Source organism: Schistocerca americana, chromosome X, assembly GCF_021461395.2.
Source record: "Schistocerca americana isolate TAMUIC-IGC-003095 chromosome X, iqSchAmer2.1, whole genome shotgun sequence".
In the NCBI taxonomy this organism is placed as follows: Eukaryota; Metazoa; Arthropoda; class Insecta; order Orthoptera; family Acrididae; genus Schistocerca; species Schistocerca americana.
The window spans coordinates 709,533,330-709,561,239 of record NC_060130.1 but is presented as its reverse complement, the minus strand read 5'-3'; the positions used below and the strand labels follow the sequence as shown (position 1 = coordinate 709,561,239).

General features: G+C 43.1%; 1 protein-coding gene across 1 annotated transcript in view; it reads right to left on the bottom strand.

The window, feature by feature from the left end:
- The window catches only part of LOC124554877 (alpha-aminoadipic semialdehyde synthase, mitochondrial), a 292,387-nt gene that overhangs the window by 118,330 nt on the left and 146,147 nt on the right, over positions 1 to 27,910 (bottom strand). Inside the window, exons 11-12 of the mRNA XM_047128548.1 lie at positions 16,299 to 16,429; positions 3,828 to 4,068 (exon numbers count right to left, since the gene is read on the bottom strand). Of these exons, the coding sequence (XP_046984504.1) occupies positions 3,828 to 4,068; positions 16,299 to 16,429 (372 nt within the window). The remainder of the gene's footprint in view (positions 1 to 3,827; positions 4,069 to 16,298; positions 16,430 to 27,910) is intronic.

Below are 27,910 nucleotides of genomic sequence, written 5' to 3'. Positions count from 1 at the left end.
GTAACATCCAAACCCACCAAAAATAAACGCAAGGTACATCTGTTTAACAAAGCAGATGAAAATTCGCTTGAGGCCTTTCTAAGAGACAATGTCCACTCCTTCCAATCTGAATATGTAAGCGTACACCATATGTGGTATGAATTCAAGGAAGTAGTATCGACGGCTATTGAGAGACATATACCAAATAACTTAATAAAAGATGGTATTGATTCCACATGGTGCACAAAACAGGTTAGGTCACAGTTGCCGAAGCGACGAAAAAAGCATACCAAATTTAAAAGAACGCAAAATCCTTAAGATTGGAGAAGTTTTACAGAAGCTCGAAATGTAGCGCGAACTTCAATGCGATATGCTTTTGCTACTTACCACAGCGAAACTCTGTCTCGAAATCTGTAGAAAATCCAAAGAGATTCTGGTCGAATCTAAAGTACACCAGCGAAACTACGCAATCAATACCCCGACTGCGCGATAACGCTGGTGGTGTTACTGATGACAATGCCACTAAAACAAAGTTACTAAATACGGTTTTCTGAAATTCCTTCACCAAAGAAGACGAAGTAAATATTCCAGAATTCGTACCAAGAACAAGTGCCAACATGAGTAACACAGAAGTAGATGTTCTTGGTGTAGCTTAAACCCCTTAATAAAGGCAAGGCTTCCGGTCCTGATTGTATACCGGCCGGGTTCCTCCAGAGTATGCTGATTTAATAAGTCCATCCCTAGCAAACATACACAACCGATCGCTCGTTGAAAGATCCATACCTAAAGACTGGAAAGCTGCACAAGTCACACGAATACCCAAGAAAATAAATAGGAGTAATCTGCTGAATTACAGATCCCTATCGCTAACGATGATTTACAGTAGGAATTTGGAACATATACTGTGTTCGAGCATTGTCAGTTATCTCAAAGAAAATGGTTGATTGACAAACATCAAAATAATTTACATGCTAAATTTTTTTTTAACATCATGAACAATACAAGGGTTTAATTTATTAAAGGAAGGAATAGTGTGAAAAGCCACCAATCGGAATATTCCTTCCTGGGGACAGAGTGGTAGTACTGACGCTGCAGAAGCCATCTTTGTGACCAGGCGGGAGATGGCCTGAGTGGGTGGAACGGAACCAGGACCGCATCCACGGTACGGTTCTGATCGGAGGGATCACAGTCTTCTATTTGTCCCTGCCTCCCCCCCTCCCCCGCCCCCCCCCACCCCCACCACCGTCCTCCAAATATAGCTTTATAACTTATCATCACCTCCACCTTCAACGTGCCATGATTATAATAACAAGAACACTAACAAAAAACAAATCTTTAAATATTATAATAATAGTAGTACATTGTTTAAGTACCATAAAAATACGAAGTATTGTAATAATAATAATAATAATTTGTGTACATCAGTTAATGTTACATTGCTTTTGCATGGAGTCCATGAAATTATCATGGACCGATGACCTTAGCAGTTTGGTCCCTCAGGACCTTACCACAAATTTCCAAAAAAACATTCCACAAACACAAACACACACACACACACACACACACACACACACACACACACACTTTTGCTTATTCACTTTTTGATTTTTTGGGCTTTCTCTTTCGGCGTCGCCTAACTCAACTTCCTGTGATTTGCCGGTTCTACCTGTGGATCCATTTTAGAGGCATAATTTCTATCCTGATAGATTCTCTGAAATAAGTTACCTGTGAACTTTGGATATTGATGTATAAGGCGTGTTCAAAAAGCAATGGGAATTTTGTAGTTCTGCATGTTGTATTAGTCCGATTCGCGTGATTTTTCCGTTGTTTTGTTGGCAAATTTGTCTGAAAGGCCACTGTACAGTGTTAGACACATCTGATATTTAGTCTGTTGCCAACTGTCAAACAAGTTGCAAGTGTTATAAATGTGCTAATAAATGTTAAACGTTGCTTACGGTTAGTCTGCTATGAGTAAACAACGGTTTTACGAGTATATAAGCGCTTTGAAGAAGGCCCTGAAGACGTTAAAGGCGACGAGCACCGTGGACGCCCCAACACATCATCAACCGATGAAATCGCGAAAAAAGTGAAAGGAATGATTATGAAAGATCGACGAATCACAACCAGACAAGTCGTTGACAGTGTTCGCACATCATTTCGCTCATGTCATAACATTTTTTTCTGGTGTTTTAGGTATGAAACGTAGGACAGCAAAATTTGTCCCAAAATTGTTGGATTTCGAACAAAAATAGCAGCGATGCAAGTTGCTCAGGAGTCGTTAGATGAAGTCAACATCGATCCAGAACTATTGAAACGTGTCGTGACATATGATGGAACATAGGTTTACGTATATGAGCCAAATCTAACGCTCAGTCTTCCCAGTGGAAGCATTCTGGATCGCTAAGGCTGAAAATAGATAGAAAATTGCGTTCAAATGTGGTTATGCTCACTGTGTTCTTCGATTTTAACGTCATAGTGCAGCATGACTTCTTGCTGCAGGGGTGAACGATCAACAAGAAGTATTATTTACAAGCTCAATGCCGTTTGCGTGAAGCATTTTTGGCCGAAAACAGTACTGCAAGAAAAACACAGCCTCCTTATTCACCAGGGCAAACGGCCTTGCCGCAGTGGATACGCCGGTTCCCGTCAGATCACCGAAGTTAAGCGCTGTCGGGCGTGGCCGCAACTTGGATGGGTGACCATCCTGCCCGCCATGCGCTGTTGCCATTTCTCGGGTTGCACTCAGCCTCGTGACGTCAAGTGAGGAGCTACTCGACCGAATAGTAGCGGCTCCGGCCAAAGAAAACCATCATAACGACTGGGAGAGAGGTGTGCTGACCACACGCCCCTCCTATCTGTATCCTGACCTGAGGATGACACGGCGGTCGGATGGTCCCGATGGGCCACTTGTGGCCTGAAGACGGAGTGCTTATTCACCAGACACGACCTCATGTGACTTTTAACATTTAGAATTACAAACGTACATAAACAGTTACAAAGAATTTTTTAGATGTAGACAGCAGAGATATTGCTATAGGTGTTTCCCAGACTATGATATACTTTTGCACAGAGAGTTTTTATCCTAATAATCTGGATCACAATTTGCTTATATATATTTGCAATGGTACTTATTTCTATGTGTTACAATTTTTAAGTATACTGTTTAAGCATCTGACGAAATTCATTGCTTCATGCTCAAGTCTTTCGTGCAATATTTTATCCTCATATTTTTTGTAATGTGAATATATCTCCAGGTCTTCTAACACATCCACTTGATGCCCTTTGTATAGAGGGTATAGTAGTTTTGACATTTTGCTCTACTTCTCCACGTTTGTTATTTTCGATGTATACTGTGCACAAGAAATTGTGTGTAATGTTCAATATGTGTGAGATTCTGCCCGAATGATCCACAAGAAAACTGTACGTAGAAGTTCTTCCAAATTACGCCACTAACTATATATAAATATTAATAATCAAGTAAACTTACTCGTCTTTATATATTATAGTACGGACAATAGAACAATGAAGAACCTCATACATCAAAAACATCATAAATAAATGGCATAGTGCACAATGGATAACGTATTAGAAAATGGGAATCATTTCTCGAAAAGTGTCGTGGAAAAAAAATATCGTGACTGGTAGCAGAAAACAAATCAAATTATTGGTGAATACATCACATAGTCAGCGGAAATTTAAACCGCGATGGCTTCTCAGCGTTCGTCTATCAATGACTGAAACGATCTGCTTAGATTTTTACTGCACCACTCTGTCAGGGGTCAGGATTGGCTGAGAATCGTTGAGGAGAAAAGAAAAGGTACTGGAAAGCTAGAAATGCCTGCACTTACTGCTGGTGCAGGCTGGCCATCTCGGGCGTGCAGTAGGAGGCGGTGATCATGTTGACGCGGCAGTGGATGCACGCCTCGGCGACGACGTGGTGCAGGCGGTAGGGCAGCAGCGAGACGACGCAGTCGGCGGACGCCACCAGCTCGCGCAGCGTCTCGGGCCGGTCCAGCACGTCCACCAGCACCGGCCGCACCGACGCGTAGCGCGACGCCACCGCGTCCGCCTCGTCCTTCAGCGCCGACGCTGCCACACAGCACAGCCTGCTTATGCAACAGCTACTACTCTACCACTATTCACGCTACCGCCTAATGCTGCTCAACACCGTTATGTACTCGTTTCAATCTCCACTCTCCGACAGCGTTGGGTATGAGCTTATAAGTCCTTCTTATAAGTTCTTCTTTCCTGTGCTGTGTTAGGCACGAGGAGAAGTTCATTTTGCAAATGACAACTGCAATGTAATTACAGAAAAAGGCACAAGAACTCCTGGTACAGAAAGCTAATGAAACCCTCACGGATGTTTACAGCTACTCATTAGGCAATAAAGTAATACCTAACACAAAGAAAACAGACAGCACGAATATGATGTTAAAACTGTGTGCCAGACCGGGATTCGAACTTGGAACCTTGCCTTCAGCAGGCAAATGTTTTACCAACTGAGTTACCCGAGCACGACTCACGCCCCCCACCCCACAGCTCTGCTTCCGCCAGTACCTCATCTTGTACCTTCCAAACTTCGCAGAAGTTGAAACTTCGTGGCAGATTAAAACCGTGTGCCGGACCGAGACTCGAAGTCGGGACCTTTGCCTTTCGCGGGCAAGTGCTCTACCAACTGAGCTACCCAAGCACGACTCACGACCCGTCCTCACAGCTATAATTCCGCCAGTACCTCGTCTCCTACCTTCCAAACTTCACAGAAGCTCTCCTGTGAAACTTGCAGAACTAGCACTCCTGGAAGAAAGGATATTGAGGAGACATGGCTTTGCTACACCCTGGGGGATGTTTCCAGAATTAAATTTTCACTCTGCAGCGGAGTGTGCGCTGATATGAAACTTCCTGGCAGATTAAAACTGTGTACCGGAGTGGTACCCGAATACAGATTTGAGACCTGGTGTTGCGCACAGCTGTTAAGTGGTTCAATTGGCTCCGAGCACTATGGGACTTAACATCGGAGGTCATCAGTCCCCTAGAACTTAGAACTACTTAAACCTAACTAACCTAAGGACGTCACACACATCCATTTCCGAGGCAGGATTCGAACCTGCGACCGTAGCGGTCGCGCGGGTCCAGACTGAAGCGCCTAGAACCGCTCGGCCACCCCGACCGGCAGTTGTTAAGTGCCAGGAAGTTTCAGATCATTGTACACCACGCCGCAGAGTGAAAATTCATTCCAGAAACATCAGTATAAGTTTGAAGAGGGGAAAATAATAGTGCCATATTTAATGGTGATGATACATAAATTATGTAACAAACCTACAATTTTTTAGGAATAAATATTGACTATTTTTGAAGTGGAATGAGTATGCAAAGCTGACAAGAAAGAGAATGTCATCAGAAAACTATGTCCTTAGACTTCTGTCATCAGTGTCTAATGGCAAAGTGCCTTGTATTTATATATTACTCCTATGTACACTCAGTTCTTATGTACGATACGATTATTTTGTGATCAAGCGCTCAAAACATTCGAAATAAAGAAAAGGATAATAAGAACAATAACTAAAGACAGTAATAGGGCTTATCTGTTTAAATAGTTGAGAATTGTAACTGCACCATCTGAGTACATCTAGCAAACCACTATGAACATTAAGAAAAAAAACATTAATTTTTCCGCTAACAGTTCTACTCATGGTCATCGAGCCATATTGAGATTTAACTTACATGTACTAAGAGCAATTAACCAAAAAAAAAAACAAAAAACATTATTTTCTACTGAGGAATGAAACTGTGCCACATATTACCAAAGGAAATGATTGAAATAGCTAAAACCAACGTATTTAAAGATGAAATTACAGCATGCTTCTTAAACAATACATAATGTACAGTGAAGGACATCTAGATAACACAAAATAGGTGTTAATTAAAAAAATTGAGGATTCGTAAACATTTTAAAAAAATAAAGCGTCTTGTGACATTATCACATATCTCAGTGTGGTATTTAATTGGAATCTGCATTCTTATATGTGGTAATGTTTCATTATGTGCCAATATTTTTTGGGTATTGTATTGTGAGCAGTGGACCTATGTGTCTGAGAGAAAAGTTTCGCGTTATTCGCGCTAGGACGATGCACTGATGGTTTAGTCTCAGGGACCTGTTGTCGGCAGAGGAAGACGGTCAGTTTTCGTGGAAGTGAGGTTGCTGGCTGCTTCATGCTATGGTGGACAGAGCCAGCACCCTGGCCTAGCTGTGGGTAGGAGGCGTTGTGCCACCACAGATGTCCCTAGGGAATAATTGAGTGCGTAATTTTTGCCTTTACTGCACAGACATCAAAAGCAGAAAACTTTGATAATGCAATTGAATTGAGTCACGTCACACCGTGCTTGGCACGAAAAGCCAACCAATTGAGGCATCACTGCTACAGGCTGGAACCAACCTAGTGTTTGTTAATGTGCGTTTTGTACACGAAGAGTGGAAAGTTTCTGCTGCATGCCCCCGGTTCTTCCGTGAAACAAGCGATATTTTCGTCCATCACACTGGCAATAGCATAGAGTCGTCCCTTCAACATAGTGTTCTTTGGAAGTGGAGAGTGGACGGCTGTGAACTTAGATTCAGGATATTCGTCTTTGGACTGTCATTGAACTAGAGTCGTCTCCAGCCACTGTGTGGTGCTGACTGGCAAAACTACTTGATTTGGGGAAATGGAAGTTTTGCAAATTGCGGAAGCGTGATCTACGTTCTGAGCAGTTCGTTATTTGCTTACTTTGCCACGCAACTGGTGTTGCTTAATTTGGTTGTAATTTGCGGCATCTTGTTAAATCATTAACTTTGATTTTGCGAGCTGTCCAGACGAGCAGATTTTGTTGCGCTTTCCGCTATGGCCGAGCGGTTCTAGGCGCTTCAGTCCGGAACCACGCTGCTGCTACGGTCGCAGGTTCGAATCCTGCCTTGGGCATGGATGTGGGTGTTGTCCTTAGGTTAGTTAGGTTTAAATAGTTCGAAGTATGGGGGACTGATGACCTCAGATGTTAAGTTCCATAGCGCCTAGAGCCATTTGAACCATTTGTTGCGCTTTCTCTATACAATCTTCCAGATTTTGTAATCTGATTTGTGTTTCAGAGAACTTTGCTCGCTGGTAATTTTACTATAATTTATGTTAAATACTAGAGGAAATAGGCCGGCCGGAGTGGCCGTGCGGTTCTAGGCGCTACAGTCTGGAACCGAACGACCGCTACTGTCGCGGGTTCGAATCCTGCCTCGGGCATGGATGTGTGTGATGTCCTTAGGTTAGTTAGGTTTAATTAGTTGTAAGTTCTAGGGGACTGATGACCTCAGAAGTTAAGTCGCATAGTGCTCAGAGCCATTTGAACCATTTTTGAACTAGAATAAATAAACAACTGTTACTCTCAGTCTCGACTTTAATATCCCTGACTGTCCTACGACTTCTCCTTGTTTAGACGACCCACAAATAACAAATAAAGCGGTTGGCCAAACATGCAGACCACCGCGAGAAATGCACAAGCAAATGAAATCCTAGCGAAACCTGTTGGTTGAGGTGTTGTGTTTGATCACGAACTGTACCTGTGGAATGTCGTCAATATGTTGCGAGTGTCAGTCGTGGTGAGAAAAGTGTTCTGTGTTGCTTTGAATGTATCATGCCGGATCTGAGTGAATTCGAACGTGGACAAATCGTTGGTGTTCGTATGGTGGGGCTTCCGTAACCAACGGAGCCGATGTATTAGGTTTCAAGATGAACCGTATTGAAGATTTGTAACGCATACAGGGAAACCGGAAAAGCATCATCCGCTAATCCACAACGCAGACGAAAGTATTGAGTGACTGTGACAAACGGTCATTGAAGAGAACTGGGACGAAAAATAAGAGGACGACAGCTGCAAAATACACTACAGGACAGAATGTCGCACTTGCGAACCCTGTCAGAACTAAAACAACACGAAGCTGCGAATTGCAGGGCAAGCTGTAATTAAAAAACCACTCACGAGTGATGCAAATACCAGCAACATGAAAACGTGATGCGAAAGCTGTAAAACCTGGACTATGAAGCAATGGAGGAAAGTCATTTGGTCGAATCGTTTCCAACATACAGACGAGTTTACGTGATACATGGCGGGGGTTCGATGATAGTGCGGGCAGCCAAAACGTGGTATTACTCGGGCCAATGGTTACCCTGCAAGGTCGATTTACTGCCAAGGGTTGTGTGACCATTTTGGCTGATAAGGTCCCCCGACGGTAAAATGTTTGTTCCTCTATGGTGCTACTGTGTTCAGAGACGACAGAGCTCGCTTCGTCCAAGACTGGTTTTGTGGAGATGAACTGTCGCATTTCCCCTGGCCACCACAGTCACCAGATCTCAGTATCAAGTCTTTGTGGTCTACTTGGAGAGAAGAGAGCGTGACCGCTATCCACCTCCATCATCGTTATCTGAATTTGCCAATATTTTGCAGTAAGAATTATACACTACTGGTCATTAAAATTGCTACACCACGAAGATGACGTGCTACAGACGAGAAATTTAACCAACAGGAAGAAGATGCTGTGATATGCAAATGATTAGCTTTTCAGAGCATTCACACAAGGTTGGCGCCGGTGGCGACACCTACAACGTGCTGACATGAGGAAAGTTTCCAACCAATTTCTTACACACAGACAGCAGTTGACCGGCGTTGCCTGGTGAAACGTTGTTGTGATGCCTCGTGTAAGGAGGAGAAATGCGTACCATCAAGTTTCCGACTTTGATAAAGGTCGAATTGTAGCCTATCGCGATTGGGGTTTATCGCATCGCGACATTGTTGCTCGCGTTGGTCGAGATCCAATAACTGTTAGCAGAATATGGACTCGGTGGGTTCAGGAGGGTAATACGGAACGCCGTGCTGGATCCCAACGGCCTCGTATCACTTATAGTCGAGATGACAGCTATCTTATCCGCATGGCTGTAACGGATCGTGCAGCCACGTCTCGATCCCTGAGTCAACAGATGGGGACGTTTGCAAGACAACGACCATCTGCACGAACAGTTCGACGACGTTTGCAGCAGCATGGACTATCAGCTCGCAGACCATGGCTGCGGTTACCCTTGACGCTGCATCACAGACAGAAGCGCCTGCGATGGTGTACTCAACGACGAACGAATGGCAAAACGTCATTTTTTCGGATGAATCCACGCTCTGTTTACAGCATCATGATGGTCGCATCCGTGTTTGTAGACATCCCGGTGAACACACATTTGAAGCGTGTATTCGTCATCGCCATACTGGCGTATCACCCGGCTTGATGGTATGGGGTGCCATTGGTTACACGTCTCGGTCACCTCTTGTTCGCGTTGACGGCTCTTTGAACAGTAGACAGTACATTTCAGATGTGTTAGGATCCGTGGCTCCACCCTTCATTCGATCCCTGCGAAACACTACATTTCAGCGGGAGAGTGCACGACCGCATGTTGCAGATCCTGTACGGGCCTTTCTGAATACAGAAAATGTTCGAGTGCTGCCCAGGCCAGCACATTCTCCAGATCTCTCACCATTGGAAAACGTCTGGTCAATGGTGTTCGAGCAACTGGCTCGTCACAATACGCCAGTAAATACTGTTGATGAACTGTGGAATCGTGTTGAAGCTGCATGGGCAGCTGTACCGGTACACGCCATCCAAGCTGTGTTTGACTCAATGCCCAGGCGTATCAAGGCCGTTGTTACGGCCAGAGGTGGTTGTTCTGGGTACTGATTTCTCAGGATCTATGCACCCAAATTGCGTGAAAATGTAATCACATGTCAGTTCTGGTATAATATATTTGTCCAATGAATACCCGTTTATCATCTGCATTTCTTCTTGGTGTAGCAATTTTAATGGCCAGTAGTGTATAAGATTCCCTTGAAAACCACACAGGACCTGTGTTTATAGATTCCGAGACTACTATTTTGAAAGCCAACAGGCTTCTTACACCATGGTAATGTGTAGTAATTTTTGTGTTTCTATATTTTTGTCCAACCTCTGTATAACTTGTCGTACACCTAATTTGGTGTTTTGACTGTGGCTCTGTTTTCGTTGTGTACGGTGACGAAACTCAACGACATTTATAGTAAGAATTCGGAGAAAAGAACGAGCGTTAGACTCGCTCGCCTTGTATAATCGAAGATTTGTTTTATAACTAGCATTGCACTTAACGGAATCTGTTAAACTTCGGTTACACGATAAATCAATCAAATCTAAATGCCGTAAATTCAACTAAATACCTAAGAATTACAATTACGAACAACTTAAATTGGAATGAACACATAGAAAATGTTGTGGGGAAGGCTAACCAAAGACTATGCTTTATTGGCAGGACACTTAGAAAATGCAACAGATCTACTAAGGAGACTGCCTACACTACGCTTGTCCGCTCTCTTTTAGAATACTGCTGCGCGGTGGGAGATCGTTACCAGGTAGGATTGACGGAGTACATCGAAAAAGTTCAGAGGAGGGCAGCACGCTTTGTATTATCGCAACATATGGGAGAGAGTGTCACTGAAATGATACAGGATTTGGGCGGGACATCATTAAAACAAAGGCGTTTTTCGTTGGGACGGAATCTTCTCACGAAATTCCAGTCACCAACATTCTCCTCCGAATGCGAAATTGTTTTTTTGAGTCCGACCTACATAAGGAGACACTATCACCACGATAAAATAAGGGAAATCAGAGCTCGTACGGAAAGACATGTATGTTCGTTCTTTCCGCGCCCTATACGAGATTGGAATAATAGAGAATTCTGAAAATGGTTCGATGAACCCTTTGCCAGGCATTTAAATGTGATTTGCAGAGTATCCATGTAGATGTAGATGTAGATTCGGTACAGTTAAAAGAGAAACGCTGACACGTCTAGGACATCAGTTAGTACATTACTCTTCAAGACTCCTTGCACAATGCCACTGTTCCAGCAACCAGTCGTCACAGTCCTGCATGTGAATCCACATATCCTGTAAATAAACCAGTGGTCGTTGAATTCCGCTGCTTCATTTACCTTGTGTTTTGGTCTTCAGTCCAGAGACTGGTTTGATGCAGCCCTCCATGCTACTCTATCCTGCGCAAGCTTCTTCATCTCCAAGTAGCTATTGCAACCTACATCCTTCTGAATCTGCTTAGTGTATTCATCTCTTGGTCTCCCTCTACGATTTTTACCCTCCACGCTGCCCCCCAGTACGAAACTGGTGACCCTTTGATGCCTCAGAACATGTTCTACCAACCGATGCTTTCTTCTAGTCAAGTTGTGCCACAAATTCCTCTTCTCCCCAATTCTACTCAGTACCTCCCCATCAGTTACGTGATCTACCCATCTAATCTTCAGCATTCTTCTGTAGCACCACATTTCGAAAGCTTCTGTTCTCTTTTTGTCTAAACTAGTTATCGTCCATGTTTCACTTCCATACATGGCTACGCTCCATACAAATACTTTAAGGAAAGACTTCCTGACAGTTAAATCTATACTCGAAGTTAACAAATTTCTCTTCTTCAAAAACGTTTCCCCTGCCACTGCCAGTCTAAATTTTATATCCTCTCTACTTCGACCATCATCAGTTATTTTGCTCCCCAAGTAGCAAAACTTTTCTATTACTTTAAGTGTCTCATTTCCTAATCCAATTCCCTCAGCATCATGTGATTTAATTAGACTATATTCCGTTATCCTCGTTTTGCTTTTGTTGATGCTCATCTTGTATCCTCCTTTGAAGACACTGTCGTGCTCTCATCGCAACTCGTATTTTTTTAACGTTCACACATGACAACTCGTGCATCCTGCATCCGGTACATTTTAAATTTGCGTCTCCCCCCCCCCCCCCCCCCCCCCCCCGCCTCCTCCCTCCCGTTTCCCAGATAAAATAATTTTTCTGTGTGTTTCTCTACAAAGCATAGACGTATGGTTCTGTACAGCAATATCTTTCACAGAACGAGGTTACAATGAGTATTATGTCTGTCTGGAACGTGGCTGCACCTCTTCACAAGACCAAGTTAGTTCCTGCCATGCTGCGATCGCAGCTGCTTTGTCGAATAACAGAGTACAAGAGAAAAATTATTAAACCGATTGTAAAAAGTAAATACAATGTGTGATAAGTACTGTTATGCCCCAGGATATTATCCCCAGTGAACATAAAAAATTCATCCAAGTTCTACCTTGGCAGCTCCCATAAACTGAACTGGCTGTGTCAACGACCAGTAGACTTCAAGCTAGGAGGACATGCTGTGCGAGCTGCGGCAAACAAGAAAGCTGTCGCAACATGGGGCAACGACCGAGTGCCCATATCTGCAAGCGAAGCATAATGATATCATAGAACCCGAGAGATACTGTCATACTAGTGGCAAAGCAGAGTTTCGTAATAAAGGCTAGGTATAACACAGCTTTAAGTAATCAGGTGTCAGGGCAGCGGAAAAGAGCCTGTGAAAGGTGAAGTTGTGAAAGTCTGAAGTCACTAGGAGAGCTGACAGCTAGGTGAAACCAGCACATGTGGTTTCCTAGCCATGCCCAACATCGCAGAATGGACTGGAAGTGCTAATATAAATATCTTGCCTTTCTTAACTAATTACTGATTAATGAGTGCTGATTGGCAACTGCCTAGAGCATTATCTCAGCCCTTACGTCAGTATCAGCTATCTAGTGAGAGGGGAGGCTATAGAGGTCGACCCTCGGCCTTCCTAGCTATCTTCGATCGTCTACAGAACCACGAAATTGGCTGGAAGGACGCTGCTGCTCCCAGCTGCACTGCCAACATCCAAGACAACAATAATAGGTCGTGGAGCTCACCATCACCCTTCAGATCTGCTGGAGGTTTGATCTGCGTGACCTGGACACTGTCCTTCATCTGCCTTTCAGTGGGTGGCCAATTCTGCAGCTCATCCCATTCCTGTGGTAGACACTGACCCTGCTGGTCCTGTTTCCTGAATGGGGACTGAGAAGCCAGCCTGCGAGCCAGCAAGGACTTCAGGTGGACCTTGGTCGAGACTCCTGAATGCATATCTTCGATGTCCGCGAGAGCACTTTGGAGATCGATACGCAGAGGTGGAGGCCACTGGATTCCGCGGTCGACTATTGCCCAGTGGGGTAGTAGACGCCCAACTCTTCGCTACACTAGTCGTGCTGCTGCGAGACGAGCGTGTGTCGGCCTTCCACAGCTGATGAGGCGCCACTCTGCCGGATCGGGAATGCCGCGGCGCTTTGGAAGACAATCCTGTATTTCTGCGCAATAAATGTGTTAGTGACAATTATGTTTCTTTGGTGCTCTCGAGTGTAATTAGGATTTCACCATCACATCCTGTCCTGCTCTTTCATGACGACTGTAATAGTCTGGGACAGGACCCATACTGCATAGCTAAAGGAGGTATGTTTGTATTTCTGTATCTCTTGGGCTTTTAAATCAGTAGAGAGTTGAGTAGTGTGACACATAATGGCCCTCTGCTTCTAAGAACGACGGAGTGTGTGTTGTTTGTATCTCAGTCTCTATTTCTGACGTGTAAAAACGACGGAGCTCTCACTTTTGCAGTAGTATAGGTTGCATTTGTGGGTAACACATGCAATCACCAGTTTTATCTACAGTAAACAAGACTATTACTCCTCGAGAGGAGCTGCCAGATCACACAGATAAACCGAGCGACGTGGTGCAGTGGTCTGCACACTGGACTCGCATTCGGGAGGACGACGGTTCAAACGCGCGTCCGCCCATCCTGATTTAGATTTTCCGTGATTTCCCTAAATCGCTTCACGAAAATGCCGAGACGGTTTCTTTGAAAGGGCACGGCCGATTTTCTTCCCTAATCTGATGGGACGGATGACCTCATCGTTTTGGTTCCGGCGGACGTTCGAGTCCTCCCTCGGGCATGGGTGTGTGTGTTTGTCCTCAGGATAATTTAGGTTAAGTAGTGTGTAAGCTTAGGGACCGATGACCTTTGCAGTTAAGTCCCATAAGATTTCACACACATTTGACATTTTTTGACCTCATTGTTTGGTCCCCTTTACTGTATCAACCAACCATCACACAGATAAAGATAAGCTCTCCAGTGAGTTTGATCCGATCAAGTGAAATGTGAACCTGGAAGGGCAACGATGCAATTTAGAAAATATTTGAGACACAGTGAGCCAAGGGCGTCTCTGTTCCATATTCTTTTTAGTTCTTCACAATCATGAAGATCATAAACAATTATAGTAGATCTTTTTTTGTTTTTTTTTTTCTTTTCTTCAGTTGATTAGCCTTTAGGAATCTTTCTTTTTCCGAAGTGCAACATGGTACAGTGCGGCTCTCGTTGCCTGAAACAAATTTCACTTGCTCGGACTATTTACCTGAACCTGAATGATATCTTCCCTCGAACAATACTTGTGTACAGAGTGATGTTGTCAATACTCGCAAGTCAGTTCAGAACTCCCTTAGAGAGTGTGCAAAACAATGTGTGAACCACAATGAAGGATTTATTAAAAACCTTTGACTACATGTCTATTGTGCATGTGTTAATTTAAAAGTCATACACCAAAGTATAAAAGATATTTTTTGTTTGAGATTTAGAATCTCGTCGATGGCGAAGTCACTGCAGGCGGTTTAGCTATAGTAGGTCAATTTGACATCTATCTTAAAAACAGAAATCATCCAATTAGAGAGACTACAGGTTGTTATAAAAGAAAATTCTGTTTCCAGATATAATAAATGAGGCATAACTTGTCAACTATACTAGAATTTTCTTGAAGTATTGCGGAAAACGGCGAGCCACCTCTACCAGGCTCTCTGGAGCTTTGCGATCTATTGATTATTGACTGTTGTTGATGTTGTTGTTGTGGTCTTCAGTCCTGAGACTGGTTTGATGGAGCTCTCCATACTACTCCATCCTGTGCAAGCCTCTTCATCTCCCAGTACCTACTGCAGCCTACATCCTTCTGAATCTGCTTAGTGTATTCATCTCTTGGTCTCCCTCTACGATTTTTACCCTCCACGCTGCCCTCCAGTACTAAATTGGTGATCCCTTAATGCCTCAGAACATGACTAATATGATGTTTTTCAATTAATCTAAAAAGAATGTACTCACAGCATCGGCAGTGTACAAATTTTAAAAGGACAGGCCTAGCATGTGCTACAAGTAGTATAGGAACAGCATTCAAAAATCTCACGTGATACGTTAATTTCATATTAAATAACCCTTACGAAACCATCCCGTCTTAAAAGAAATATTATGGAAATTTTGTAGTGTTAGGATCCAGGTAGACAAGGCAGACTGTTCCAATGTTCACGCTTAGACGTACGAAAAGCTGCAGTTTAGGTAAACATTGGAGATTCTCCTGTCAGTTTTGCTGTATCTTTCGGTCAGTTTTTTCCGAGAGGTAACAAGGGATCAGTCACGCTATAAAATTTTCGCTTTACTTGCATAAGAGAGTTCACATTATTCTCTGTAGGTATCACATCACTTAACAGAGCACCAGATAACAGACCGTGTTGGGTGATGCAAAGAAATACCGAAAACATCCGCAAGCTGTGCTTCTGGCACTGGATTTTATAGACAATGAAGCTTGGTTTTATTGATGCCGTGTTTCAACTAAACCATCCGCCAACCTACTGCTGATTCTTTCGTTAAACGATACTCCAGCACTCGCACAAACCTTTGTTCTGAGTATTCAGCTATAATTGGCTTGAAATGTTTTGAGAAACCTATCTATGTCTGATCTTACCCTGTGTGACTGCCGGGGTTCTATATATGTATAGTCGGTTGAAAGGACGGCAATTTCCTAGGCGTCAAGAGCTCTTCCGGGCGTGGCAGTACAGTAACTGTGGCCAGATGAGGATAAGAGGTTTTGAATGGCGAAGAGCGCTGCTGAGTGTCTTGAAATAGTTACGAAAAAATGAAATAGCTGGATCTTTTCTGTTCAATATCCCTAGTATGATTTTTACTAGCTATCCGACATGTAGATGACGCTATGAGTGATAGACAGATGCATGCGATTCCTGTACGGGTTTCGGTGATTGCAGGTGATGCGATCTCTCATATTTGGATACCAACCAAAAGCTAAATACTAAAAGTCGATGAACGATTATCGATTGAGAACAGCGTCTGTTCCTGAGGGCTGATAACACTTAACTTAAGATCTAACAAATAATTATTTACATCAGCTTCTGAGCGACAGAGGAAAGGTAACAGGAAGATATGTCTGTGGAAATATCATCAGTAGACGTGAGAAAATGTGTGGGTGCATAAAGTATTTGGACTCATTTTGTTCGTAAACTTTTTGAGTAACTGATGTGGAAGCCTTGGACGTGTAAAAGTGAAAGACAGTTACATGGGAGGAATAAATATTACTCACCAAGGACGATTTCGACGTTCTCCTCCCTGTCTAGATACTCGACGACTGGCGCGCTGACGAAGCCAGCTCCCAGCACGACGATCTTCTTGGGCGGGGTCGACGAATCCGCACTAGCCTTCTGCCTGCTACGGCTAGGATACAAATTTGCACTGATGAAAACAAATTGCATCACATTGTTGCTGTTCTCTTATGATTTAACGAGCTGAGATAGCGAAGCCACTACAAAAAGATAAACTTTTGGTTTGATAATATTAAGCTCAGGTGATCTCGCCTATTCTAGATACGCCTCGTCTATGTCCGTTAGGAAATGACCAGTGTAGGATGCAGAGATCGTGGAGTCAACATACTTCACTCCGTACCTTTTTGAAATTGTGAATAGAACGGTGGAGTGTGAACGAACTGTTTCATGAATGCCTGCACTAAACTATTCTCTTTTATGCCGTCGTTACATTCACCAGTGAAAGATCAAGAGCAGTGAAAATGGTTTACGTATATTTCTGCAATATTTCTGTGTAGGTGCCCCTCGTGTAGTGCCAAATGGAGAGCATCTCAGATGAATTCGCTCAGTATTGGCCAGCTACGGTTCTGGTTTTCCTATTGTCGCCGTGTGAGTGCCCCCTGTAAGCTCTGGGAGTGCTTACAAAACAACCGTCTGGCATGACAGGTCAACTATGTTCGTCGCGGGATACTGGGATCTTGGCCTAACAGCCAACCGAGAAAGGTGGAGCAGTAATTAAGGCAGTGAACTAGGATTCTGAAGGAGGGCAGTTGTAGCACTTCCTACCATCAGATTATACTTTCCGCAAGTCGCCTAAGGTAAAGACCGGGATAGCTCCCCTTAAGAACGTCACGGCCAACATTCCCTATAGCTCTCCAACCCGAGTTGATGCTACATCTACATTGTCCTCGCCTACGACGGAGCTTTAAACCATAATCCCTCTTTTCATTTAGATTAAGCACCCGAATCTTGATAATAGTAAAAACCTTTGCAAAAGAACCTTCAACCACAAGGCATGCTACATGCCAATGAGATGTAGTGCATATTGTATAACTCATTATATCATCCCCCCACACGCTATGATATCGCTGTTGAGGAGGTCAGCGCTACGTCAGACGGAGTCTGAAGGGCTGGAGGTGACTGACGCCAAGCTGTAGTTCGTGAAACCAACGTCAAGTTCGTGGCGTACTTCACTACGACCAAAAAAGATCTTATGATGTAGCTCTTCTTGTTTCAGTCATCGCAGAACATAGTTATCTGTTATTTAGTAATTTATTTGTAATTTATATCCCTTATCACTTCCTATACTTCCTAAAATAATTGGTTTACTTATTAAGCAGCAGTTTAGTCTTACGAGTACTTACATCAATTAATCAGCACAGTGTTATTACACGTTGCTGTTAATTAATACTAATATTACAAACATTAATATTACTCTGTATCAATATTTTCTTTGACTTTAAATGTAATACCGTTTGGTTAATATTACCTTCATTGCATTTAGTGGGATTTATTTCCTGCAGTCGCGTTTTTTATAACATCAAATCAATGTCAGGACTTCTTTCTTGGGCAAGTTGGTAGGAGCGTTATACAGTTGTGCTGAATTTTATTAAGAACGACATGGTATCATTATGGAGTTGTTTTCCTTTTTTGTTACCTGTATTTTATTCTCATTTCTTGCTGGTGGGAACATACTCACAAGCAGCTGTTTACTATGTGGAGAAACCACCATTAAACCATAGCCGGTATGGCAGCTTGTGGTTTCTATGGTTTGCTACTGTTGTAAAGTCGTAAGTTGTGTGAATGATTATTATGTCCTACTTCTTCTGGCTAGTATTTTTCTAGAACATCCGTCATACTGGAGTGAATTTCCTTAACTGCTATTCCACAAAAGTTATGTAAAAATACGTATTTGTGTGTTATTAGGTTGGTTATTTCTCGGAGGTACCTGATTAAGATTTCTTTCGTGGTACTTTGTAAACTGCATTTTAAGTAGACTCTTCGGTTTCGTGTTAGTTTTCGCAGAAACTGTTTCTTTTCGTTTGAGTCGGTGAAGTCCGCCGGACTGATTGATGGAACAAGTAAGTTCACTGCTGGGTGCCAGAAATGAAGAAAAGCTCGAGATGACAACCAAATGGTAGATGGGCAAGTGACTTTAAAAAAAAAACTCGTAAGTGCAACACAGGTCCGTATTGCTGAGGTCCTTAAGGCATCGAAGAGCGTAGATGAGGCCTTTATTCATCAGTGGATATTAAATGGCTGCTGCTGATGACGACGATCGTATAGTTGTATTTGCATTTAAAGCCCTAAGACGTTTGCTGCCAATGTCTGCTCATGAAATAATTTGCCTGGCATGTTCGCTGTAATGCCTAAGGAATAAACGACAGCTGACTACTTACAGAGACCTTAAACGCACCAAATAATCGTAAATTCATGCCGATGTGCAGAACATAGTTAGGGATGCGCCTCCCTTCTCTTCCCTGGTCATAACTGAGAAACTTCATGATTTTTTCTGATAGACATCTTTGACTTTATGACAAATACTCTCTCCTAAAGATAGAAAAAATGACTAACTCCCTTTCATGCATTATGAAGAGCAGGAGATCATGGTTCAATATCTCTTCGACGAGCAGGTCATCAGGTACGGAGCACAATCTTATAAGGGAGAGTCAACTATGTAACTAGCATGGCGCGGACGTTGGTAACGCAGGTAGGTGTATACAGGGTGTTACAAAAAGGTACGGCCAAACTTTCAGGAAACATTCCTCACACACAAATAAAGAAAATATGTTATGTGGACATGTGTCCGGAAACGCTTGCTTACCATGTTAGAGCTCATTTTATTACTTCTCTTCAAATCACATTAATCATGGAATGGAAACACACAGCACCAGAACGTACCAGCGTGACTACAAACACTTCGTTACAGGAAATGTTCAAAATGTCCCCCGTTAGCGAGGATACATGCATCCACCTTCCGTCTCATGGAGTCCCTGATGCGCTGATGCAGCCCTGGAGAATGGCGTATTGTATCACAGTCGTCCACAATACGAGCACTTAGATTCAAATGGTTCAAATGGCTCTGAGCACTATGGGACTTAACTTCTGAGGTCATCAGTCCCCTAGAACTTAGAACTACTTAAACCTAACTAACCTAAGGACATCACACACATCCATGCCCGAGGCAGGATTCCAACCTGCATCCGTAGCGGTCGCGCGGTTCCAGACTGTAGCGCCTAGAACCTCTCGGCCACACAGGCCGGCAGCACGAAGAGTCTCTACATTTGGTACCGGGGTTGCGTAGACAAGAGCTTTCAAATGCCCCCAAAAATGAAAGTCAAGAGGATTGAGGTCACGAGAGCGTGGAGGCCATGGAACTGGTCCGCCTCTACCAATCCATCGGTCACCGAATCTGTTGTTGAGAAGCGTACGAACACTTCGACTGAAATGCGCAGGAGCTCCATCGTGCATGAACCACATGTTGTGTCGTACTTGTAAAGGCACATGTTCTAGCAGCACAGGTAGAGTATCCTGTATGAAATCATGGCGGTGAATCGAGAAAGAACAGTACATACTGACGAAACTAAAATGAGCTCTAACATGGAAATCAAGCATTTCCGGGCACATGTCCACATAACATCTTTTCTTTATTTGTGTGTTAGGAATGTTTCCTGAAAGTTTGGCCGTACCTTTTTGTAACACCCTGTATATAGAAGTGGCTTCTATTCGGAGTCGGAAGGAACAGCGCGAACCTTCACCTCTGTGTTATCTGTCCGTTAGAAGTGCGCGACGACAGGCCAGCAAGTCGTGTGTGTGTCCTGCGTCACTAGGGAGGTCGGAAAAGAGGAACAGCGAGGTGTGGCGCCCTTTTAGTCTGCGGAAGGAGTGTCAGGAAGTGAAATCCATTCGCGAATATCTGCTATGTTTGGCGGACATAGTACGCCGTGTGAGGGGCTGTTTGCGTGAAATAAACGATTTCGAGAAGGTCGGGTGTCACTGAAAGACAGTAGTCGGATAAGACAGGCTCCTCGTGACATTATTCCTTCTGCCACTGCTGCGGTGGATGCTGCAGTCAAAAATGATCGACAGCGAACGGTGGAAGACATACGGCTCTTGTTGGGCATAAGACACGGTACCGCTCACGATATCGCGACACAATATCTGAAGTTACGCAAAATCTGTGCGCAGTGGGATCCCCAGTGCCTGACGGAGATGGAGAAGTTAAAGAGAATGTTGGCATCACTGCAGCACCTGGAACGATATCACGATGAGGAACACCGTTTCCCGTCCCGTACTGTCGGTGGAGATGAACATATTTCGAGCCGGAGAACAAGCGTCAGAGCCAACATTGCAAACATCTGGGCTCACTCTCACCGAAAAACACCAAAGCCGTGCACGCCAGCTCCCGGAAAGTCATGATGACCTTTCCCTTTGACCGCACGGCCCCGCTGCTGTTGAGTTTCTGGAACGCGGCGCCACAATTAACGCACAGTGCTACGTGGACACATTGCAAAAATTGAAGCGTACCATCATGTTCAAACGCCCAGGAATGTCGACAGACAGGATCATTCTGTTACAGAATAATACCCACCCACATGTTCGCAGGGTTGTGTCGACCGCGCTGCAGAAGCTTCCTGGGAAGCCCTTACACATCATCCGTACAGTCACAAATAAAATGTAAATGTCGTGTGACTAGGGCCTCCCGTCGGGTAGACCGTTCGCCGGGTGCAAGTCTTTCGATTTGACGCCACTTCGGCGACTTGCGCGTCGATGGGAATGAAATGATGATGATTAGGGTAACACAACACCCAGTCCCTGAGCGGAGAACCCAGCCAGGAATCGAACCCGGGCCCTTAGCATTGACATTCTGTCGCACTGACCACTCAGCTACCGGGGGTGGACCATACAGTAACGATTTCTCCCCATGCGATTTCCATATTTTTGGAGTCCTAGAGTAAGAAATTCGTGGCCGTCGATCTGCTTCGGACGGCTGGGTACAATCGTGGTTCCGTAAGCAGCCGCATTCGTTTTTCTGTGAAAGCATTGACCATCTCGTCTCACAGTAGGATAAATGTATTAACAGTTATGGGGATTACTTTTGAAATAAGAAACAGTTTACTTACTTTTACCATCTCTCCTGTTTTCATTTGACTTCCCCTTATACAGGGTTATTATAAATGATTGAAGCGATTTCACAGCTCTACAATAACTTTATTATTTGAGATATTTTCACAATGCTTTGCACACACATACAAAAACTCAAAAAGTTTTTTTAGGCCTTCACAAATGTTCGATATGTGCCCCTTTAGTGATTTGGCAGACATCAAGCCGATAATCAAGTTCCTCCCACACTCGGCGCAGCGTGTCCCCATCAATGAGTTCGAAAGCATCGTTGATGCGAGCTCGCAGTTCTGGCATGTTTCTTGGTAGAGAAGGTTTAAACACTGAATCTTTCACATAACCCCACAGAAAGAAATTGCATGGGGTTAAGTCGGGAGAGCGTGGAGGCCATGACATGAATTGCTGATCATGATCTCCACCACGACCGATCCATCGGTTTTCCAATCTCCTGTTTAAGAAATGCCGAACATCATGATGGAAGTGCGGTGGAGCACCATCCTGTCGGCGCTGTCTGTCTCCAGTTGTGGCATGAGCCAATTTTCCAGCATGTCCAGATACACGTGTCCTGTAACGTTTTTTTCGCAGAAGAAAAAGGGGCCGTAAACTTTAAACCGTGAGATTGCACAAAACACGTTAACTTTTGGTGAATTGCGAATTTGCTGCACGAATGCGTGAGGATTCTCTACCGCCCATATTCGCACATTGTGTCTGTTCACTTCACCATTAAGAAAAAATGTGGCTTCATCACTGAAAACAAGTTTCGCACTGAACGCATCCTCTTCCATGAGCTGTTGCAACCGCGCCGAAAATTCAAAGCGTTTGACTTTGTCATCGGGTGTCAGGGCTTGTAGCAATTGTAAACGGTAAGGCTTCTGCTTTAGCCTTTTCCGTAAGATTTTCCAAACCGTCGGCTGTGGTACGTTTAGCTCCCTGCTTGCTTTATTCGTCGACTTCCGCGGGCTACGCGTGAAACTTGCCCGCACGCGTTCAACCGTTTCTTCGCTCACTGCAGGACGACCCGTTGATTTCCCCTTACAGAGGCATCCAGAAGCTTTAAACTGCGCATACCATCGCCGAATGGAGTTAGCAGTTGGTGGATCTTTGTTGAACTTCGTCCTGAAGTGTCGTTGCACTGTTATTACTGACTGATGTGAGTGCATTTCAAGCACGACATACGCTTTCTCGGCTCCTATCGCCATTTTGTCTCACTGCGCTCTCGAGCGCTCTGGCGGCAGAAACTTGAAGTGCGGCTTCAGCCGAACAAAACTTTATGAGTTTTTCTACGTATCTGTAGTGTGTCGTAACCATATGTCAATGAATGGAGCTACAGTGAATTTATGAAATCGCTTCAATCATTTGTAATAGCCCTGTATATTGGGCAAGGATGGGGATGGAAATCAGCCATGACTAAAACAAAAATCCCCGCATACACCTTAAACGATTTTGGGAGACTGTAAAACGAACGCAGGACGGCCGAACTCTCCTCCTCTTCAGTGGGAGATGAAGTGAATACGTAGTTCTACAGTAGTGGTAATCGGTATAAAGACATGGATATTTGCAGGAAAATTGACATTGTCGGTTGGAATTGTTGTGCACGATGTATATAATAGTTTTAGGCCCAGTATACCAATAAATATAATGAAATGGTATCGCATTTGATGACAGTATACAACAAGATATCAACGATTCAGGTGGTAGAGGGTGGAACACGGTATAAAGGCAGTCGGTTCTGAGCGGTGTTAGCGTGTGCGTACGTGCCCTTACTGCAGATAGGAAACATACACTATTAGTGACATTGCGTGTTTTGTACATAAACCACGCTTGTGACAGTGTCACACTCAAAACAGTTGTCATGTGATGAAAAAGCACTCTCTAATCGTCAGATTGTCGAGAAAAAGTCATAAAGTAAAACAAGTGGTTTCCGGCGTTCCCCAAGGGGTGTTATAGGCCCTTTGCTGTTCCTTATCTATATGAACGATTTGGGAGACAATCTGAGCAGCCGTCTTAGGTTGTTTGCAGATGACGCTGTCGTTTATCGACTAATAAAGTCATCAGACGATTAAAACAAATTGCAAAACGATTTAGAAAAGATATTTTTATCATGCGAAAATTGGTTATTGATTCTAAATAACGAAAAGTGTGAGGTCATCCTCATGAGTGCTAAACTTCGGTTACACGATAGATCAGTCAACTCTAAAGGTCGTAAATTCAGCTAAACACCTAGGTATTACAATTACGAACAAGTTAAATTGGAAGGAACACGTAGAAAATGTTGTGGGGAAGGCTAACCAAAGATTGCGCTTTACTGGCAGGACACTTAGAAAATGTAACAGATCTACTAAGGAGACCGCCTACACTACGCTTGTCCGTCCTCTTTTAGAATACTGCTGTAAGGTGTAGGACCCTTACCAGATAGGATTAACGGAGAACATCAAAAAAGTTCAAAGAAGGACAGCACGTTTTGTATTACCGCGAAACAGGGGAGAGAGTGTCACTGAAATGAATTTGGGGTGGACATCATTAAAATAAAGGCGTTTTTCGTTGCGGCGGAATCTTCTCACGAAATTCCAATCACCAACTTTCTCCTCTGAATGGGAAAATATTTTGTTGACACCGAGCTACATAACGAGAAACGATCACCATGATAAAATAAGGGAAATCATAGCTCGTAGGGAATGATATAGGTGTTCGTTCTTTTCACGCGCTATACGAGATTGGAATAACAGAGAATTGTGAAGGATGTTCGATGAAGCCTCTGTCAGGTACTTAAATGTGATTTGCAGAGTATCCATGTAGATGTAGAAACTGAACTGTTCAAGTACAGGGAATGATAATTTCGTTAGACTGGGCGCACGATATGGACAGCACTGAAAATATTGGCAAATTAAAAGATTATCTGAGACATAGGAAGCATTACTTTCGCGCAAAGCAAGGCCCACAAACTGTTGTTCTTCTCAGCTTGTTGCTGATCTACAGTTGGCGGTAACTGCCAGACGTGTACGACAAGTTTTGTCACTAGACAAACATTTTTCATTCAAGAAACGACTGCAGAAACTCGCTCTAATACCCAAACATAAACTGGCTAGACATGAGTTTCCACTTCATGGATTTTAGAATGGGATAAAGTGTTCTTCAGTGATGAGAAGAATTTCAATTTAGATGGGCAGGATGGATTTCAGTACTACTGGCATGATCTGAGAACGGATCAGCAGGTAAGAATGAGCAGAAGTTTTGACGGTGGAAGAGTTATGAGTTGGGCAGCCTTCTGCGCTAAAGGTAAGTCTCGCATTGCTTGGCTAGACACTAGAATGAACACTGACATGTACACTGAGATGCTAGAGACAGAATTGATTAGAATATATGAGGACCTAGGGTATGGTAGTCTAATGTTTTAACAAGATAATGCATCTGTGCATGTTTCTGCTACAACCAAAAAGTGGTCTGAAGATAAAGATTTTGACTTCTTGCCCTGACCTGCAAATATCCCGGATTTGATTCCTATGAGAAACATTTGGAGGATACTTGCAAGGCGTGTTAATTGCAATGGAAGGCAATTTGAGGCCGTATGTAAGCTGAAAAGAGCGGTACGAAAAGAGTGGAGGATAATTTCACTGAAAGAGCTACAAACCCTGACAGAATCAATGCCGAAGAGAATCTCTGAGATAATTAGAAAGAACGAAGGTTGGACAAAGTACCAATAATCCAATAACACAACAGGACAGTGAGTGCCTTTATACCAATTTCCATGCAGGAAATGCAAAGGTCCTACTCTGTTACTCATGTTATGAAAGAAAATATGTAATTTCGTCATGATTGTTTATGTTTTATATGTATCTACTGCTTTCATAGTAAATTCGATACGTTTATGCTTGACATTGTACTATTACTTTCGCGGAACCCTACGTTTATACTGATTTTTACTGCTGTGTGTAGGTATTTCGATGCAAATATGACAATACGCTTATCGTCATTATCATCATCATCATTGTGGCACGTTGCCTGCTCCTTGGTTTATTCATCAGCCAAAACAGCACATGAACATCAGAGACGCACCCCACAACAAAGACAAAGGATGTGCTACTTTGGAAAATCATATTGTGTCTAAACAGATGTCGAACCGAGTAAGTCGATCATTAGGAATTCAGGCATGCCCATATATTAGCAAACACAGACCAGATGTCCCATGGAAAAATCTAAATGGTCTAGGGATGGACAACATAAAAGCTGTAGCCGAACCACTTGTCCCTCTCAAGGTAGTGAATGGCTATTTCTCTTTTCCGAAGGCTACCACTGAACTGCAGACAAAAATAAGATATGTTTCACAAAATTCCTGGAAAACTGTTGCGTGTCCAAAACTTGCAGAGACGGTATTTGGATTCAGAATTTTCTTACCATCTTCAGACGTCAGTTTTTCGCAAAAATAAGACTTAATGATTATTTCAAAGAGGTAAGAATAATAACTACAAAAAATTCTTTCTGAAGCTTTTTACTCACAATACAGCCACATTCTTCATCGCACGTATCAGCTCAAGATCTGCTGTGGATGATAACGTTACAGTGCAGATGACTGAGATTATAATTGAACCGTTGCAGCCCACAATAACAGGTATCAGCAACCACCCACTGACTGTATGCGTTTTACCATTGGCCCGGAAAAAGAGATTTTTCAAATAACAACCTTAAAAAGATATTTCTACAGCACCCCCTCACTAATATCCCATTTATATTTTTCATACGCTGTCAAAGGTATCAGAATATATAGTCCATCATCAGCTTTCTGACAACTTAAGAACGAATAACCGACTGGACGAATTCCAGTCAGGCTCCACAAACATCGTAATACGACATCTGCTGTAATAAAAGTAGCAGGCAAACTGAAGATACGAAATGGCTGACAAGATGCGACTATCACATGGCTTTAAGAGTGCAGGGACATCACGCCCTTGATTTCATAGTTTCATGTGTAATCCTCCAAATGCAGTACAATGGTTTCTTTCGTACACGGTATTGCGACAACAATGCGTAATGTCTGGCACTGCAAGCTCATGATGGAAACAGGTAGTATCAAAGGTTTCGCTTGGTTCAGTATTAGTTCTTGTATTTTTCTCTTCGTATGTCAGTGATGTGTCACCAGTTCTGTATCACTATTAATACTACATGTATGCTAAGAACTTTCAGTTATACGTAAGTCCAAACCCAATAACTTGAGAGTAACAATATGGGACGTCAATGTTGATCTGCGTCCACTAGCACAATTGACACCGAGTATAGCGTTAAAGCTCAAGCAAAAATTCAAGCGATTCTGGCTGGTCATTCTACGGTCACTAGTCCGAAATTTCAGAATGCCTCCGATCTGTCGTCCCAAATGGATCAGACATAAATTTTTCATCCTTAGCGAAGAGTCTGGGAGTGATTTTAGGTGAAAACCTAACCTGTTATGAAAACACAACTATAACCTACATTCTCATCTTTCCACACACCTCAAAAATATAATAAGTTGTTCCTTTGAACTTATACATTAAATCTGTAAGAACACTTCTGTTTCCAATTGATGAAGACAGTGATGGCACTCTTCAAGGACTTTCTCAAGAACCTCTTGACGCTTACAGTGGTCATAACATACCTGTAAGGTTCGTTATTCTGATCACGGATATCCATCTTATGTGCTGTTATCCTGGCTACGTACTGGCAAACACAGAGATTTCCACACACTTTGCTTAAAGTCTGAATAACATCTACAGTCACTCATATCTCTCCTCGATCTCAACAATCTTATCGGAACAGCACAGTAGCAGCACTCGTCCTTATCAGAGCAAAATACTTTCTATTCCAGTCCATGACGAAGCTGAAGCCATCTCCGTAGCAGGAACACGACCCTGCCATACTCTTCCTCACATTATCTAATAACTGACTTACATCTCCATACTCAGAACACAGCTAGTAACTTTCCTCTGTTAACAACAGTAACGTCTTCCCTAGATCGTGAACGCATCTCTACACCACTACAACTGAACACCTGCCTTCACCATCCAAAAAACACTAGCTGAAAAAGTCTACCTTGGGACGTTCCGGCGTTACTGATATGGGTAAGTATTCATACTTTAGTGTCAACGTCTATGATATCAGTATCGATGTCAAATATTCGATAAGTTGATAACGTCATAACAAGTGTCAGAGTATAGGTATCTGAAGTCTAGAATGGGATGTGGGAAAATCATAACATTTTACAACTAGTTTAACGAGAATTAATATGTATGCGGTATCCATGTAGTACACAGGAAACGTAAATTCAGTAATAAAAATTACATTCAATGTGCTGTCTATAATAAACGTATCAGGCTGCAGTAAATATACCAGCAACAGTAGTACATACCGACTACCTTGTAAAAGTGTTCAGGTAGTGATTGCTTTCTTGTCCTTTACTACTTGTGTTTGAATTTTATATTCGAGTTAGTTCATAAAAATGTTGCATAATTTTCATTCTTCGTCTTGT